The following is an 18,954-nucleotide window of genomic DNA, read 5'->3' as shown; positions in this document are numbered from 1 at the left end:
AGCAGGTGCTGGTTGAATAGAATTAGCATTGCTAATGAAAGGCTAAGCTTCATTCAACTCCTTTCAGGTGCCACACAGTAAGTAGATTTTGAGGTATGTGAGCTCAAGACAGTAGGTAAGTAAACCCTCTCTTTCACTTTCCCCAGAGGGATGTCTCAGGCAGTGTTGAAATTCAAACTGATAACTTGCTCTGTTATTGTGCATTAATCTGGTGATAATCCAACAGTTTTAAAAACATTGTGTAAAAATGTTTAAATTATTATTTGTAGTTGCATTTGCATGAACAACATACTTATTATGATTGATTCGTTGCTGTTAACCTTTAATGTGAGTTACAGTTCTACACATAGGGGGAATAGAATGGCCCACATGGCATTCAGGTTTATTTACCTTCTGAACACTGAGGAATGTCACAGACTTCGTAGCGTACCTCTGGATTGCTTGTGAAACACCAGGGTCCCCCTTCTTCCCCTCGAGGATTTCGACAGTAGTTTTCCTGTAGGTCTTTACCCCGATAGCTCGAAGGCAAAAAGCTAGTTTTAAAATGATAATCATTACAGTATAAGAGCATGCAACTTTTTTTGGCCTATTAATTTTGCTAATTAGTGGGTATGTTTTTGCTGAAAGTAGAAAAATCCTTTATCTTATATTCCTTCATATATTTTAATTTAAATTCTGTCATTTCCATCTATCCTTAAAACCTTTGAATTTTATTAACATTCATTTAGCTGAATTTCCATATTCACCATCAAGTTAGAACGATTAGCCTCTTAATTTGCTAAGAGTCAAACATTCTAGAACTTAATCGATGTTGTTTGAAACATAATTTCAAAACTCCATTAAAAGATAGCAGGTGATTGAGCAAGGCCACTTAGGAGAGAACTGAGAAAATGCTGCCACTGATTTTGAAATCTTACTATTTCTTGCATTACTTGCGATCATTACTTGTTTATTGTTTTTCTTATAAATAGCCCCCTTTTTTCTGCACAATTGAGAAACAGATTCATGAAGTAACATGAATAAAGAGCCCAGAATCCAATTAAATCTGGGCTGAAACTTCAGCTCACTTTCTTACTGTGAGACCCCAGCAAGTAATTTAGCTTCTCTCAGCCTATTAGCTTACCTGTGCACTGAGTATAACCATAACCTTTAACATCTTACACCTTATATGGTTATTTTGAGAAGTTCCAATGGATGATAGAGTAATTGGCACCTAGCAAATGCTACCTCTCATTAAGCACACTCTACTTTATCTACCCTGTCATAATAAAGAATTGCTTATTCTCTTCAATAATTTTGATCATTTTGACTGACTGGAGCTTAGTGATCCCAATTTTGGTTTATAATAGTAAGCCATTGGGTGCAGTAACTGCAACACATTATCTTCACTTAAAATTTCTAGTGCCCTACTCTTAGTTTTATTACCAGCATAAAGTATTTTAACACATCAGAAAAGGCCAAGTCTTTTTTATACTTTTGAACTGCTTGTGATATTGGACTCAACAATTAGATATTGTATTTGTCTGCCAGACTTCACACAAAAGATCATAATAAAGAATATACATCGACAGGTAATACCAGTAAACATTTCTTTGAAATTCCATTTCATTTTTAATATTCAGTTTGGGTTTTGTTAACAGGCTTTATTTCTACTTTTATTGAGACTTTGAGTTCTAAATGGCCCTAAAAGTAGAGTGAAGTCCAAGGATTTTGGTCTCTTAGTAAATACCATTCAAATGCGTTTCCTACCCAATGAAACTTCTAATAAACCATCATTTTTCATGTTGTGACACAAAACAAATACAGGTATGCATCATGTACCAAGCAATATTTTGCAATGAAATTCTTTCATTTTGGCATGAGTGCATTCTAGTTAAGTCTTCAACAAATATAAATTATTGGACAAAACAAATAGTGTAAGACACTTATTACTAACTAAACATTTTCAGGGAACCAATTAAACATTATCCACATTATGCAACTTCAATGCATCTAAACAGTTAATATCCTTGCTTCACCAGCATTCTTCATATGGGGAAATAGAAATAAGACACGTTGTCAGACCGTATGACTGACAAAAATTATAATGCAACTAAAATTCAGCATAATTTCACAATTCCTAACAGTTAACTTTTTTAAAAAGTCATTTTTCTTACTTTTAGCTCTATCATTCCAGAATATTTTAATGCATCTTTTGTTTGGGCTATGGCTTACTCATTTTTCTGACAGAATCAAATGTGACTTTTGCTTTATATGTTTTCAAGAAGTCATGTACTAATCAAATTTATTTAAGCAAAGTATACTATAGCTCTCTTTCATGGAAAAGTTGATACAGTACAGTGTTGAGAAGTTACTTGTTAATCATAAAACTCATACAGTTGCCCCATATCTATCACCTAAATAGTTATACGACCTTAGTCCTTAGACAGTTTATTTACTCCCTGGGTTCTAATTTCTTCACTTAGATGAGTAATACAAACTATAATTTCCCTTTTTCTATATCATTTTATATATTAAGATTATTTAAGAAGCCTAGTAGTTATAGCAAATGTTCAATACACAAATACTCAATATTTATAGTTTGAGAGAGGATTTTAGTCTCCTCTACACATGCACACTGAAATACACAAAGTGATACACCCGTATACCTTTCCAGTGGATTTGAAAAGCCAAAAAAAGCTGTGAAGAAGTAGTGAATTAATCAGTCAACAATTTATTAGGAAAGATACAGGTAGAAAGGAAGAGAGAATAATGTAGAAATCAAAAGTAGATATGGCCAACAGATGAATAAAGTTTCCCCATTGGAGTTAATAAAATCAAAATGAAGAGAAAAGATGGGCTCCTTTCCACAATTCTGAATCAATCCATATCAAATTACTCTCTAAGACATGAAGGTTAAAGAGCAGTCTGGGTCATCTCTTTTCTTCATTCTATAGTGTATTTTACCTTTTACCTAAATTAACTTTTTTTTTGTTAGTGTCCCAGTGTGTTTCGCCTGATTTTCTTTAGCACCCCATATTTGACCAAGGGATGAAGCCTCGCCGTGCTATTTCACTTATGTGTGTTCATTCAGCAAGTGTTTATGAGAACTCATTACACACAAAGCATGTGCCAGTCAGCAGATTCTGTAATAAGCATTTATTCACATATACACTATTTTTGGTTCTCTGTCCTTGCTGTTGGCAAGGCTTTAAGAGAGATAAGTGAGGAAATGTTTAAAATTGGGTTATATCCAAATATACTTTGAAATATAAACTAGGTCTTCTAGGTGCTAGACTCCCTTTGTTTTCTTTTAATATTCACTGTGCTCCTAGGAAACTTGATCTATTCCATCATCTGATTCATTAATGAATGCTGGGTGGCCAATGAAGGATACAGATGTAGATATCAGGTCACCTGATTTTCTAGTTAAGCTTCTACACTAATTTCATCATCTATCATCATCTTTCCATTAAGCCACTTGTGAAATATTTCAATTTAGGGGTCAACAATAAATCATTCCTCCAGACAGAAACATATTTTCTTTTTCTATTTTCTGTAAAATTAATCTTTAGTCAACACTTAAAAGTGTTAAAACATCATGCAGATATTCCAATAAGCTGCTAATTGATGAAAATTATGTGTTTCCCTCATTGAATGCAAAAAAGGATTTTATTAATATATTGGATCCTCTCAGCTGTAAACATCTATATCACAAGGAAGTGTTCATTGGTAAAATAGCTGATTGGACTGGGAAGCCAGTTCCCAGGGAGATCTATTTCATATTTACTCCTCCAGTGGAGAATCGCAACCATAGAAAACTCAGGGTGAAATAAGACCTCTACTAGGTCAGTCCAGTGCATTCTCCTGGAGTAGGGTAAGATTGATTTCAAATGTTATTCCTTTGTTCATGAAAAACTTAGATCCACCTACTTGAATAAAATGTTTTCTTCACTATGCAGGGAGTAACACCATGCAAACTCTCAAGAAAGGACAAAACCAATCATAATTTTTGTTTTTGTAATGTAAGGAAAACACTATGTTTTAGAGGTATTTCGACATAATTGTTAAGTAACTAATTTTGAAAGTTGTTGTTTTCTGTTATTGAAATGTAGTAGAGCTGATCAGCTTGGACACTTACTAGCTAGTGTTAATTAGGCCAAGATCATATGTTTAATCCCAGTATGGAGCAACAAACTCTTTTTCTTTCTGTGTTGGTCAATTAACTCATCTCTGTTTCCTAATTAGAATCATCTTGCAGAATTATGTCCCCAAAATGGAATAGAATAAAAAGTGGATTCAACAAGGCAGTCATCACCACCACTGCAAAAACAAATCACAGCATGGATCCTACTGATAGGCCAAATGTTTCATGCCCTGAAGTTGTTAAAAGCATAGGTTACAGAGTGATGGTGACTGGGCTTATATTCTGGCCATGCGACTTTCTAGTTGTGCATGACACTGAAAACTTACTAAGTGTTTTTATGCTTCAGTTTTGTCATGTAGCTAAAATAGAACCAATAAAACTACCCACTGTGTGGTTCTTATGATGAGTAAATAAGATTAACGAGGTACGTTGCTCAGCACGATACACGGTAAAGTAAACCCTCCAAAGCATTACTAACAAGGGGAGACTTGTTTTAAACTATTTTGGTTTCTGATAAAATTGTATGTGAAATAAGCCTTGACTAATACTCCAGTCAGTATTAGATATCTATGTTTTTCTTCAGTGATGATTAAAACTCTCAGTCTGACGAGCCTAAGTATATTGTGTTTACTCATCTCTAAATAGTATCCATCTGTTGTAATGAACACATTTATCCAATCTGGTCTTTAGGCAATAGGTGAGATGGAAAAGCTGGTCAATCTGAAGCTTGAACTTCTAGCAGTGGTTCTCAAATTTGGCTGCACTTTGGAATCATGGTGGGAGCTTAAAAAATACTGGTGCCTTATTCTTCCCAGAGATTCTGATTTAATTGTTCTGTGTTGTCATCTTCTAAGTAAGATTCGTCGAGGGCTTGCAGCAGGTGATTTTAACGTGCAACCAATGTTGGGATCCACCAAGGTTAAAGAACCCTCAGCTTTCAGTAAGGTAAGAATCTCATCTACCTCTCACTTTTCACAGTCAGCCTCTACCCCTGCACAGTGCCATACTTTTTCAAAGACAGAAAGAGGAAGTAGAATCCTTTTAAATGAGGTTTACATTATTATTTCACAAATACCAAGATCTACAAATTGAGGCATTAAGGTAAGATATTGTTTTGGCTACATTTTATTAACATATTAATCATTTGCTAAGTATCAGTCATGAATTCATATAAACCTTGCTGTAATACAAATCAGCAAGTTGGCTAAGTTATTCTAGGATTGTAGAATTATTCTGAAGGACTAATATGAGACTGTTAACATATATAAAAGACAGAGGCTTCATCCTCTTTTCTTCATACTGTTCTTACCTGTGTTCGTGTGGTATCATGGAACTCCAGGGCTGACATTTGATGCCACTCTTAGTGATAGATACTGTTCCCTTGTAGCTGCGTCCTTTACCGATGATGCAGTTTCTAATGTAGTCTATTGAAGAAAGCAGATAAAATTATTGCAACTATGCAAAACATATGCTGTATTTAAGAAAAAAAAAATCCATTCAAACCTGTAAGTAATTAACTCTTGTAAACTATTTCAAATAACATTGAAATTTCTTGCCTAAAGCTTCTACTAGTATTTTCAAAATAACACATTTTGAATAATCCAAAACAAACAGATGATTGAGAAGTTTTTATTTTGTGTATATATGCATAGATAACTCCAGAGAGCAGTCTCTGTACTTAACATAGTCTGTATACTCAACTAGCCAAGCAATTCTGATTTGCTCACATATATAGACCATTTTAAGAAAATATTAGCAACAAAAATTAAATGATTTTTAAAATCTATATTGAATTCAAAAAGTTACCTAAGATAATTACTTTGTCCTTCTTAGTAAAATTGTGTTGATTTTTGTTTACATATGTATATGCATGAGGTAGCTTGCTTATTTTTTTCCATATTTTTGCAAACATTTCCACTGCTAACTGATATGACAAGCAAATTGTAATAACCTATATATTCCTACCAAATAATAGTACATGCAGTTGTTAGCAAGCTAGAAGACAGTTTGAAGTAAGAACGGTCTTATACTAGATCATGAATTATGTTTAGGATTTGTAGTATTATATATATAAAGATTAACTTCTACCATGAAATTATTTTTAATTTTATTTAAACATTTACCCTATTAACTTGAAAACATCTACATATTCTACCATGTTATGCATCCAAATTTAATAGGACACAGTTAACATTCTTTCATTTCATTTACTTGATTCTGCTTTTGAACAAAGTAAATACCTAGTGAATACAATATCAGACCACCAGAATAGGCAATCAACAAATAATATGGTCTCAATTCCTCCTTTAAATATTTTTCAAGTATATGTTGAAACATAGTCCCAACTCATGTATCCAAAATCTCCATATTTTGTTATTATCAGTAATCATCACTATAATTTAGTTATCCAACATTGTTAAATGCAAAATACTGTAGCAAACTCAAAATTTGCTGTAATATAAAGTGTTTTAAACTAATGAATTAAAGTAGCACTTTCTAAAATGAACACCGAGAATGCCAGTTCTAGGAGATGCTCCTCACCCCCCCTCAAAACAAAACAAAACAAAACAAAACAAAAAAACAAAGAGGGAGGAAGGAATCTAGATTATGAAAAGTTTTGAAAATGTTTTCCTTAAAGTACCATACTAAAAATAGTCAAGATACTAGTTTCAACTGTCTTAATGGATGAATTGACTACATAAGATATCTCATATATACTAGAGAAATCAGTGAGAAAGACCACTCTGGCAGGAAATTACAACATGTATTTCATTATACTTTATTATGCACTATTTAGGGAGAAGTCAGTTACCTTTGTTTTCATAGAGGTCAAATTCATGGCCAAATTCTTTCTTCACTCCACTTGACATGCTATTGAAGGGGAACCAGAGGCATTGTTTTCTCGCTTTATCAAAAACAAAGGCCCTGAAAAAAACATCAGTGTGAAAAGAAGAAATACTACTGTTTATACAGTATTTAAAGAAAGGGCATATGGTTCATCAAGGAGGACAATATAGAAATGAACGCATAATTACATATACATAATAAAAATATGAGTAAAATTTGAACCTACCATTTTGATAGCCAAGCAAGAAAGAACAAAATTAAGTTTTTGTAGTAGTAGATTTAAATATCAGATTGAATACTCCTTGGAATTTTCTCATGTTATTCCAAAAGACTTGTAGAAAAATAACAGTTTTAACATGCAAAATCAATATGTAACACAACTATTTGAACTATTTCTGAAGGCTTTATTTTTCTGTAACTTCACAGAAAGTTGGATGATTTTTATCCGCAGTTGTATAAAATGGTATTATATTTGAGATATTTAAGCTATCTCAATTATATCTGAGATATCAGGAGTAATTTACAAAGTGTATAACTGTAAAAAATATATGCTAAAATGACATTTTCTAAGGTGCATTAGATATATCAATGCCCTAGGAGATTCTCCTAAAAAGTGGGATCTGAAACCAGTGTTTGGAAATTTTTGCATATAATGTAACTTTTTGGTGAATTACAAAACATTGCAGTTTATTAAAAGCTATGAAAATGTTGAGGATAACTATTTAAGCTAATATTTCCTAAATAGGTTTGCTTATATAAGTTTTTCTTTTTCTTTCTTTTGTGTGTGTGTGTGTGTGTGTGTGTGTGTGTGTGTGTGTGACAGAGTCTTGCACTGTCGCCGAGGCTGGAGTGCAGTGGCGTGATCTCCGATCACTGCGAGCTCCGCCTCCTGGGTTCATGCCCTTCTCCTGTCTCAGTCTCCTGAGTAGCTGGGACTACAGGCACCCACCACCGCGCCGGGCTAATTTTTAGTTTTTGTATTTTTAGTAGAGATAGGGTTTCACCGTGTTAGCCAGGATGGTCTCGATCTCCTGACCTCGTGATACGCCCGTCTCGGCCTCCCAAAGTGCTAAGCATTTTTAATTTTAATTTAAAGAAAACTAGTAATATTAGAGGATATCTTTTTGATATAACATCTCAAAGAAAGTTACGAAAACTTGCCACCCCTACTATTCCTATAGCTAAGTATTTTTTTTGTCGTTGTTCACTAAAATAATCTATGTATATAACAAAATGATAAATACCCAAAAAAGTGAAAAATTTGTTTTTAAGTAATTCTATCTGTAAAGTGGGTAACAAGATTTCCAGTTTGCTGATCTCATTCACTCTTTTCTCTCGTTCCAATGCAATGACAAATTCTTTAAGAAATGTGTTTTTTATATTGTTTTACACTTCCATATAAAGTGGGTGGAAGCCATCAAATTCCATGAGTTGCATCTTCTTTTAGGTTTGACTTTTAGAGTCTTTATCTTAACATCGTTCTAGTTGTAATCTTTTCAACAGCTTCTTTTGTCTATTTCCTGGTTGTTTATGGCAGGAAGGCAATTCCAGTAGCAGTTGCCAGCCATGGCTAAAAGAGGAAAGCTTCTTATCTTATTCTTTTAAGTGAATTCATGAATGAGCTATTTCCTGAAGAGCTTTGAATCAGACATTCTTGGTCATCTTTCCTACCCAGCAAAGAAGAATTTGAATCTCTAGAAAACTAATATTGTTGATATCTTCTCAAGAACAAACAGTATTTAAGAATGTTCCTCCTCACACCCATTCACTTCACAGATGGTTTTGCACACTTCTTTGGTATTTTATAAGTGGTTTAGGGTATTTTTCATTGTTTTAAAATAATTCTGTTTTATATAACATGTCTACAAATAAGATCCTTTGGTTCATTAAGACCCTAAGTTCGTAGTATCATAGTATGTTAATTCAATTCTGTATAGCTAACATATTTAATAATTCCAAATACATAAGTGTGTGTGTGTGTGTGTGTGTGTGTGTGTGTGTGTGTGTGTGTGTGTGTGTGTGTATGAACAAGGAGGATTTTACCATTTCTGGGCCAATAAATCTTGGCTCTAATACATAATATTACCTGTGGTTTTCTGCACAGGTTGCCATAAATTTGGAGACCAAATATAACAACCAAAATATGGTAGGAAAGTATGAAATTTCATATATATGGAATATGTGAGCACTTACTAATTTATTAATGTCTTCTCTAGTAAAATCATTTTAGTTCCTACTAAATAAAATAAGAGGAAAGTTTTTCTTTCCTAAGTATAAGGTTGACTAATGTGAAAATTGAATGGTAGCAATACTTTCCTTACTTGTAGGTCCAAGAGAGTTTATTTTCAAAGTTAAAAATCAGCAATGAGGTGTCCTCTCCTTCCCTTCACCCTGCTCTTCCAACCCGGAGAGGGGAAAATACAACTGTATCCTCCTCAACTGCTGGAGCATCTCCATGAATCTACACAGCTGAGATGTTGATTGAGAGTAGTTGTCTCTATTTTTAACAATAGCAAGGCTTTTATAGGAAACTCAGGGAATGAAACAGAATTATCATAGGAATATACTTGCAAAGTCAATTCCCACTCCCCTTGCCAGGAACTATCTCCCTGAAATTGGCAGTTTCACTCTAGATATTGAAAGCAGATAGTCTTTCCTCAACCTAAACCTGGTAAAGATCTTTTCTGACCATGCTGTTTCCTCTCAGGCCCATAACATTTATTTCTCTGAAAAAGGCAAGATGAAATTAGGACCGCTTGCCATGACCTTACTAAACCCTGTGGTCACATTACGGGTCACTACCTAAATGTAATTGAGTAGAATTTAATATGTAGAGGATTTTATGCATGACCCTATTTAAAAAAAAAAAAGATAAAATAGGGAGTGAAAGACTGGGAAATAAGTGAGGGAAGATAATGAAGAACTAAAAAAATGTGTCTTCTTCTGACAGGTTAGGAGACTATTAGAATGAAATTGTCACCCTCTTAGTGCAAAACAAAAAGTTTTATGCTCTGGGATCACTGGCAAAGTAGTAAGGCATCAGTTCCCAACCTTTTTGGCACCAGGGACTGGTTTATTTTTCCAAGGGGGTGGAGTGGGGTGGGGGGGCCAGGGAGCGGGGGATGGTTTTGGGATGAAACTGTTCCACTTCAGATCATCAGGCATTAGATTCTCATAAGGAGCACACGCGCTAGATCCCACACATGTGCAGTTAACAATAGGGTTCAGCTCCTATGAGAATCTAATGCCACAGATACAACAGGAGGTGGAGCTCAGGCAGTAATGCTCACTGGCCTGCAGCTCACTCCCGCTGTGAGGCCTGGTTCTTAACAGGCCACAGACTAGTGGCAGGGGTCGGGGGTTAAGGACCCCTGTAGGAAGGAATTCTTCCCTATGAGATCACACAGGGACTGTCAAAAGACATGAAACTCTCCATTTAAGTCCCCTCATGCCTCTTTAAACTGCCCCATCAATTTTCACCTGAAACTTTACCATTGCTATCCTCTTCTTTTAAACAGTCTCTGCTGACACCAGTCTCTCTAATTTTTAAACTAATTCTCTCAACACCTTTTATTTAAATCCCTAAAAGCAATGATATAATAAAGTTGAAGTAAATTTTGGCTGCTGCCCAATTTCTGTTCTAAAAATTCCTCCGTTCCTCTTGCAAGGGAAAAAAAAAAGGTTATTCTGAATAGATATTTTAAAATATTAGGGAGATCAGAGCCAATTGAATTTTATTTCAGTTACTCAAATTCAATTGCTCATCAGATGAGAAAAGAAATTCCATAAGCAAAGCCACTGTGGATTTTAGAAGGTAACAGTTTTTGTACTCTCCCTTACTCAAGCTATGTTTCGATAAACTGAGAGCTAAGTCTTCCTTTGTAGTGAGTTAAATCTAGAATCAAAGTTACTTATGATCAAATCACAATGACTACAACACAAAAGAGACACATGATTATAATACATGCATGCTATATTTGGAAAATTATTCTAAGAACAAAAATGAAGTAACTTACTTGCAAGTGAATGGAAGTCCATTATTCCTAGTACATCTATTAGCACATTGGTCTGCAGTATTCACTTTTTTGGTTTTTATCTTTAGTGCTGGATCTATTTTGATTAGGGTAGTCTTTGCTGATTTTTTGAATTCGTGAATTGTATTTCTTCTTTTCTTATGTCCCTCTATTAAATACAAAATGTTTGAAAAAAATAAACATTGGAGAAATGTTTTTAAGGTTCCTATATTAAAAAAATCCCAAGAATCATCTACAAGACAGTGATTTTACCTAACAATATACTAGATTTCCAGGGGTTAGGAGCAGAGTGAGGTAGGGAATAATTAAGAGAAAGAGAGGAATATTGTAAACACGTAAAAACAAATAACTTGTCATGTAGAGTCACTCATTTACATTCTTTCAAATTAGGGAACTTTTAAAAATCAGGACAGAGTTCACACTAAAGAAATAAATAACATGATATTTTCCAAACATCATGAAAGCAAATATCAGTGCTAGAAGCATATCATATCATGCTTTATAATTAACCTTTTCATTTCCTTCTACAATTGGTCCTCATGTACATTATAGTATTTAATGAGATAAACCAACACAAAGACAGGCGAGAAATTTCTCACTAAAAACTGTGCAGTGGATAAATTCTTCTGACCTACTCTTTAAAGTCCTTCATATTATTCATATTTTAGCCCCTCTCTCCTCATTTAATGCATAAATGTTTTCTGTGCTTTTGGACACTATTTCTTGGTATCACTGAACTATTTGTCTTGAGATCAAGCCAAATGCTGTAAATCAAATGTATGTAAAACTTCATCCTTTAATGTAGCAATATCATTTTTCTTCATGAAAATACAAGGCGCCTAGATAGCATGAAGCCTCCTACTGAAAACCTGAAAAACAGAACTAAAACATTCTAAAAGACTTAACCTTATGGATAACTTTAGTGTATCAAAAACTTGTTCTCTGTATTCTCCATTTGCCCAAAATAGCTCCAATCTGTTAGTGATCAGCATCTTCACAATGCAGATCAAAATGTTGAATAGAATGCAACTATTGTGTAATAAGGATAGATGTGCTTGTGTTCCTCTGCCTGTGAATTCTTTTCGAACATGCTTATACTAAAGGCGGTAAGGATACATTCATTTTTCAGTCAAAGAAACCAAGACATAGAAAAAAAATTAATTGACCACTTAGAATATCTCAGATTGGAAACCCACCACTCTGAACCACTGACCATGCCATCTGTATCTAAGAATTGCTAAGATCGTAATGGAAATATGGCATGTAGCATTTTCCTGAAGATTTGGTTTAGAGCTAGCAGTAGAGAAGAAATGTGGACAGTAGAGCAGGAAATACATTCCTGATCTGTATCTGTGTTGAAATGTGTCAAAAAAGGAGAGTAAAAATTTATGTGCACGTAATTTGGAAATACACCTAGCAGAGTGAGGTACCAAAAATGCCATCATACTCTAAGTTTGTCAGCAACCACTGGCTCCAGTTGGTTTATGAGATGAGCAGATGCTACTAATTAGTGTCCATCCTAATTTGAAGGCTGCAATAAATTAGAGAAAACATGAGGTCCTCTAAATTTCTGAATCTCTGTAAAACTCCAAAGCAGAGTCTCCAAAAGATAATACTAATTCTGCAATGATGCTTTCATTTTTAATTTTTATTTGCCTTACAGGATAGAATGGCTATGGTACAACAGATACAGTTTATAAGACATTTTAACATGAAAATTAAATTAACCAAAAATTCTGTCAACATGTTATTTATTGAGCATGGACCAAATGCCTTGTATAACACTGGCAATCTTATTGACTTTGGACCAAATGCCTTGTATAACACTGGCAATCTTATTGACTTGCCAAATGACTTTAATTACCTGAAATGTTAACACCCCGATTTCTCAATCTAAAATATAAAAGTTATGTTGACTTGATAACCTTAAGTAAATGTTTGAAAATCAATTTGGATTTTTTAAATGTTATAGATATGCAAAGTTTTAGTTTTGTTTTTGAAATTTTATCCTTTAATCTCTGGCATGAAGAAGGAACTGTTATTCTTCCAAGCAAAGAAGGCATAATTCATTTCAAATTTTGGTTTCTGTCACAGAACCATGTTAATAGGAAATAAGTTTTTCCATTAAGAGTTTCTCTTTCCTTTGACCTTATTACCCTATTTCTAAGGTGCTTTGAAATGCTTCATAGCATAATAGTGATATAATTTCCTGTATAAATTTGAATGTTTCTTAGAAATAAATGATAGTTAATGGCTGAAAAAAAATCTATGAAACAACTGTTCACCAAAATAGAAGAGTTTTGTACACATATTTCTCAAATATGTGTATAATTGTATTAACTAAAAATATAAAATTGAAGTTGGCCTGATGTATAATGTATTTAGTATACACGTCTAAGTGTGAGGGAAAAGCATAAAAATCAAAAAGTCTAAGACAAACATTAAATTGTAATATATTTTAATGTATCAAATGAAATAAAATCTCTGGTCAATGTTCTGGTTTCTTTTCCCAATGCCACGCAAAATGAAGGCAAGCCATGAAGAAGATTCTGGAGATCGGAGGTCTCCATGGAATTGTTGATTGTATTTAATTCTGAATCTCCTCAGTTGTCCTACTGAAATGTGTTTATGTTTTGTTGTACCTCATAAAAACAGTCTACCCTTGCTTGCTGACAAATTTTCCAATCACTACCTTTCATCTAAAGATCAAAAAGCATTTTGAAAAACAAATAAATCTATTATTTCCCTTTACTAGATAATAAATAGAAGTGAAAAGCTTGTCTGGGGCTACAAAGCTATCAGGGGCAATCAGAACCAGACACCAGAATTCTTTTCTCACTATTTTGTTCTCATGACATAGAAACTTTCCCTTTTAATTAAGTCATTTATACTAAGCCAGTAACTAATTACTAAAAAATATGAAGTTGGAGCTAATTGTACATCATGTAATCCACACATCTATAAAATTAATTCCTTATTCAATAAAAGAAAAATTCAAAACAGAAGTCATTCAAAAACAGCATCTGAAAATAAAATTCCTTTGCTGAAAATAGTTTCAACTTTCTCTTCCATATGTATTAACAACTGATGCTTGTTTTACTGAAAACAGTTAAAAGCCAAGCTTAATTTGGGAAGAAACTCAAAAATATCTTTGGATCAGATTTGTCCCTACTATTTTTTGTGCGTGACTGTTAGCTGAAGTGTATAAACAAAATATTGAAATGAAATCAAAGGGTGAGAGATCACTACAAATTTGTCATGCTTTCCTGTGCTTTAAATTACAACTCCTTTTTCCTCTTCTCCCAGTATGGTAAAACATTCTGGAAGCTATATTTCCTGAAGAACCTAAAGTCCCTGTCTTAGAACTGAAATCATTAGGATCCTAGTGAAAACCTACACACAGAAACTAGGGTCAAATGTATCAAGGTGCTTGAAGAAAGACACATTTCTCCCTCTAGTCCCAGCACCTCACACTCATTTCTCTCAGTACCTCATATATTTTCTTCTCTGTGTGGACTAACCATTTACTTCAAAGGAAAATCATGCAAGGAAAGGATTTGCAGGGTGTGGAAAGAAGCAGGAATCTGGCTCCACATATTCTGAGAAACCTATCCACATGATTAGTGATTAACAGTTTGAAGTGGCAAGATGTTAAGATGAAAGTACACAAATAATTAATGGAAGGGAATGGTTGGGACTGGAGATTGTAAACTCTCCAAAGCCAAGAATTTCAAATAGAAATCTAAATTTTCATTATTATCTAAGACATGGATTTTTGCAAATTGGCAGTGATCTCCCCTTATTTAGAGAAGGCAACAATATCACAAATAAAGATACCAAGAAGACAGAGACTGTGTCAGATGTAAATCAAATGCTGGTATTTGAGAAGCTGCACCATCATCTCTTCCAAGGGGATTTACAAAGTGAAGTGATGTCCAGTGTGATTTGAGGGGCCTCCCTAGGTATTTTCTTCCTTCTCCTTCTTTCCAGTTCTTATTTAAGGCTTCATTCTTCTAGAAGCCTAATCCTGGCCTCCACCTTCACAGTCTGTTTGTGCCTACAACTTTCCTTCCACACAGGAACTGAAGCAACCACACTGAAGAACAACTTCAATCAAGTATCTTTTCAACAAAAAACTTTCAGCTGCTCCCATGATGTTCATTTTAAAGACCACATGGTTGAGCATCACATTCAGTCCTATCCATTCTACCTCATCTTACTTTTCCACTCACAGACAATATTCCGCATCACATGCCCAGTACTTCTGTCTCAAATGCTTGCCTTCAGTTGCTGTGTGGGGTCCTTCCTGGGACGTTCCTTATACTTATGAACCTCTGTACTTTGGCCCACTTGTGTTCCTGCGCTAAGGTACTGACTATTCTACCATCTATCTTTTCATATGGACTTTAGTACCATATGACCCCTTAACCTGGTTTGATTCTCTATGCTAGAAATGAACTCTCAACCATAGTACAAAGTATTTCTAACCGGGTTTTTTTTTTTTTTAATATATCACTTAGTTAAATGATTTTTTAAAATTAAGTTTCAGTTGATTTCGCTGCTGCTGGCTTCAATATAAATGAAAAAAGAAAAAAAAAAACACAACGTAGTTCATTCACATAGATTTGGGTAGGAACCTCAGCTCTGTCCCTTAACTCACAAAGAAATAAGATAACTGAGGTCTTTGAACCTCAGTTTCCTGAGGCAAAATGAGTCCAATAGTGCCAATCTTATTAGAATTAAGTAAGATATACTTTACTACTTGGTTCATATCGGTTGCTCAACAAATTTAAGTTCCTTTCTCATTTGTTCATCTTTACATCCCCCACATACTCTTGAACATTAGGTGTTCATTTAATGCTTATTTTATTACAGTGGATTGGATATTTGTTTCCCATGTAGGTGGGAGTGAATAGAGGGTAATTCTAAATAGGCTAACTCCTACAAAAATGGCTTGGGCCCTTTATATTGAATATTTCTTAAGAAGCTTTTAAAAAAAGTATCTCTATAATGTATTCTGTTGATAACTGGTTGTCAACTTACAGTATATACTTCTTTCCTAACAATGTGTTATTTTATAATATGTACAAATATAAATTCATAGAATAAATAATTATAATCAAAGCTAGTAACAACAACAAAAGAAACCTCTAAATAGTCAATACTAAATGACATTTAAAAAAGAACAAACTTTTATGTGTTTAAGAGGCTACCCATGTTTTTTATTTTAAAGGTTATTTAAAAAACTATCAAAATAAACTGGCCACCTAAACAAAGGCGGACCCTCCTTTGATGACAGTTTTAGAATTATCCACTTCAGGAATTATTCACAGCATATTTGTAATTCCCAACTGGACTCTCCTTGCCTGCCAGCACTCTTGGGCTGCATTCTGCCTGTACTCAGGAAACACAGTCATTTCTACATCAGGCAAGTGAAATATAATTATCAATGTATGTCTCCTGCCAAAAGTTCATAATGCATGCCAAAAACAAATAGAAACTGCCTATGGTTGATCTACTGTTTGGGTTTTCCATACTGTGTTCCCCTTACATTCGCACAGATGAATTCAGGTAACCAGATTCTACTTCAGAACAGTGACATTTTAATCTTTAAAAATGAAAACCCTCAAAATATTAGCCATTATTTCAATTTAAGCTCAAAATCCCCTAAACCAGCAGTTGTCTGTGAAACTTTTTTTTTTTTTCTTCTTCATCTTGAGATGGATTCTCTCTGTTGCCCAGGCTGGAGTGCATGGCACAATCTTGGCTCACTGCAACCTCCACCTCCCAGGTTCAAGCAATTCTCCTGCCTCAGTCTCCTGAGTAGCTGGGATTACAGGTGCCCGCTACCACGCCTGGCTAATTTTTTGTATTTTTAGTAGAGACAGGGTTTCACCGTGTTAGCCAGGATGGTCTTGATCTCCTGACCTCATGATCCGCTCGCCTCAGCCTCCCAAAGTGCTGGGATTATAGGTGTGAGCCACCGCACCCGATCCTGTGAAGCAGTTTTAACATGACACATCTCAAGCATGATAACCTGCTTGATTTGAACTCACTTCTTTTTAACTTCTTCAGAAATCTTACCTAAATGCTTTCAAAGTGACCCTTCCAAACAGCGTCATTTTCCAAAAGGGCCACTTCACAAAATAAAAGAAAACCAGGTGGGTTGAATGATTTTCCTTTTCATTTAGCAAATTCTTGAGGTTTTTAACTTTTGTACCATATCAAAAACTAGATCTGACGCCTGATAAATTTCATATTTAACATCTCAAAAGATACAGCCAGTTTCCTTTTTTATATTGTAAAAAGGCCATGTCTCCATCTGGGCATTTGTTCCACTCTTTTATTCCCCTGTGCCCACCCTTGATATTCACTGCCTTCTCCCGTTGGCACTTCAGCCTCTACAATGATAATACAACAAAATACAGATGTTTCCTCTTGCCCTGATAACAAGAGAAACTTCCCAAAGCAGCAAATGAGTTCTCTAAACCTCCAGGCAATATGAACTTTCAAGCGACTCCTCCCCAATCGGCAAACCCAAGGGAGAAAGTGGGAGACAGAGAGGGGCAATTCTGCAGCTTTAATCAAAGTCTTCATGCACTGCAGTTTCCAAAGGGCAGACATCCACACCCAGAAGGGATAAGATCTTCAAAAAGAGGCTTTCTCTTTCATTTTTATGATATGCAAATAATCAGTTTATTCTGCCTCCTGAAAATGAAAACCTGTACAAAGTTGTAATTTGGCCTCAAATGTTGACTAGGTGATGTGGAATAGTGGATTATTATGAAAAATTTTTCTCTGGAAAAAGATGACTTCCTGCTGGACTGACCATCACTCTGGCCTCTTCAGACCAGACCCTCTCTTTAGCTTTAAACTAGTCCAAAGCAGCCAAGTTCAGCCAGTATTAGCACTTCAACCCTATCCCATAATCCACAACTATTAGGCTAAGTGGGACAGGGCTTGGGTTGGGGGTGCAGGGGAGTTGAGGGAAAGTTAATTATCATTTTAAATGCTATTCAAACAAACAAAAAAGAATGTCAAAAGCAAGCATAATGAGAGCTTTTAGAAACCTATACTACATACTGAGTTCAGAAAGGATGCTGGGAATAGGATAAAAAGAGGGTGTTAAAAGGAATAGGGAAGGTTAGCAGGAGACTTAAATACTAATAATAATAAAGAAGAAGAAGGAAACTAACCTGCATAGGGGATGGCGATGGGGAGCAGGAGGAGATGCAGGAGGACATGCTGCAGCAGCAGGGCTGGCAGGAGTTTGGTCACCCACATGGTGCTGCTGGACGGGCTGGCGGATCCCTCTGGAGGAGATGCCTGGGTGAAAGAATCCTGTTCGGAGTCAGTGCCTAAAAGAGCCAGTCGGCTCTGAGCTGCTTTTTATTGCGATGAGCTAAGTTTGTTGTGTGATTAACTGGAAAGATCTAGGTCTGAACTCCCTCTTACGGTAAGAAACTGTTTAACAACAGCCCTTTACTCTCTTCCAGCCCCCTCCTTTCCTCACTCGCCCCCCCACTTCAACACCACCAAACAGATCCCTGCACTCCCCCATTCCCCGCCTCCCCCCAACCCCACGCTTAGGAAAGAAACTTACAAAGAAAAGGTCACCTGGCCTGAGGCCAGCTTCAATTTGGAAGCTGGAGCTCCAGATCCCAGTGGCTCCTATCCGAGTAAGGCAGGGAGGAGCAAGGCTGAGCCCAATAGCTAAATCAAGGCACAGGCAGAGGACCATTCGCTCAATTTAAACAGGAAAATACATGTGTTTATATATCTATTTGGGAAAAGAGGAAGGGGAAGCAGCATAAGAAGAAAGCGAAGAGCTGTCTTTCAGCCAAATGTGCCCCAGCTCCTAATCTGTCTAGTTTTCCTGCTAGAGCAATTGAGGGATTCAAAACACTGACACAGGTTCTCTAGGGGTTTAGAGACCTGGGAGAGGAG

General features: G+C 35.3%; 1 protein-coding gene across 4 annotated transcripts in view; it reads right to left on the bottom strand.

The window, feature by feature from the left end:
• The window catches only part of HGF (hepatocyte growth factor), a 72,132-nt gene extending 53,378 nt beyond the window's left edge, over positions 1-18,754 (bottom strand). The window contains exons 1-6 of one of the 4 annotated variants that reach the window (XM_065542405.1): positions 18,611-18,754; positions 18,204-18,348; positions 10,990-11,155; positions 6,939-7,051; positions 5,436-5,550; positions 391-533 (exon numbers count right to left, since the gene is read on the bottom strand). In XM_065542405.1, the coding sequence (XP_065398477.1) occupies positions 391-533; positions 5,436-5,550; positions 6,939-7,051; positions 10,990-11,155; positions 18,204-18,348; positions 18,611-18,748 (820 nt within the window). In that variant the 5' untranslated portion in view covers positions 18,749-18,754. Of the gene's footprint in view, positions 1-390; positions 534-5,435; positions 5,551-6,938; positions 7,052-10,989; positions 11,156-18,203; positions 18,368-18,610 lie in introns of those variants that run through there. The other 3 variants (XM_065542406.1, XM_005550369.4, XM_015447843.3) reach the window with 3 other exon arrangements.
• Between the last annotated feature and the right edge of the window lie 200 nt (positions 18,755-18,954).

The sequence above is a fragment of the Macaca fascicularis genome, chromosome 3, assembly GCF_037993035.2.
Source record: "Macaca fascicularis isolate 582-1 chromosome 3, T2T-MFA8v1.1".
Classification (NCBI taxonomy): domain Eukaryota; kingdom Metazoa; phylum Chordata; class Mammalia; order Primates; family Cercopithecidae; genus Macaca; species Macaca fascicularis.
This window is presented reverse-complemented; position numbering and strand designations above follow the sequence as displayed.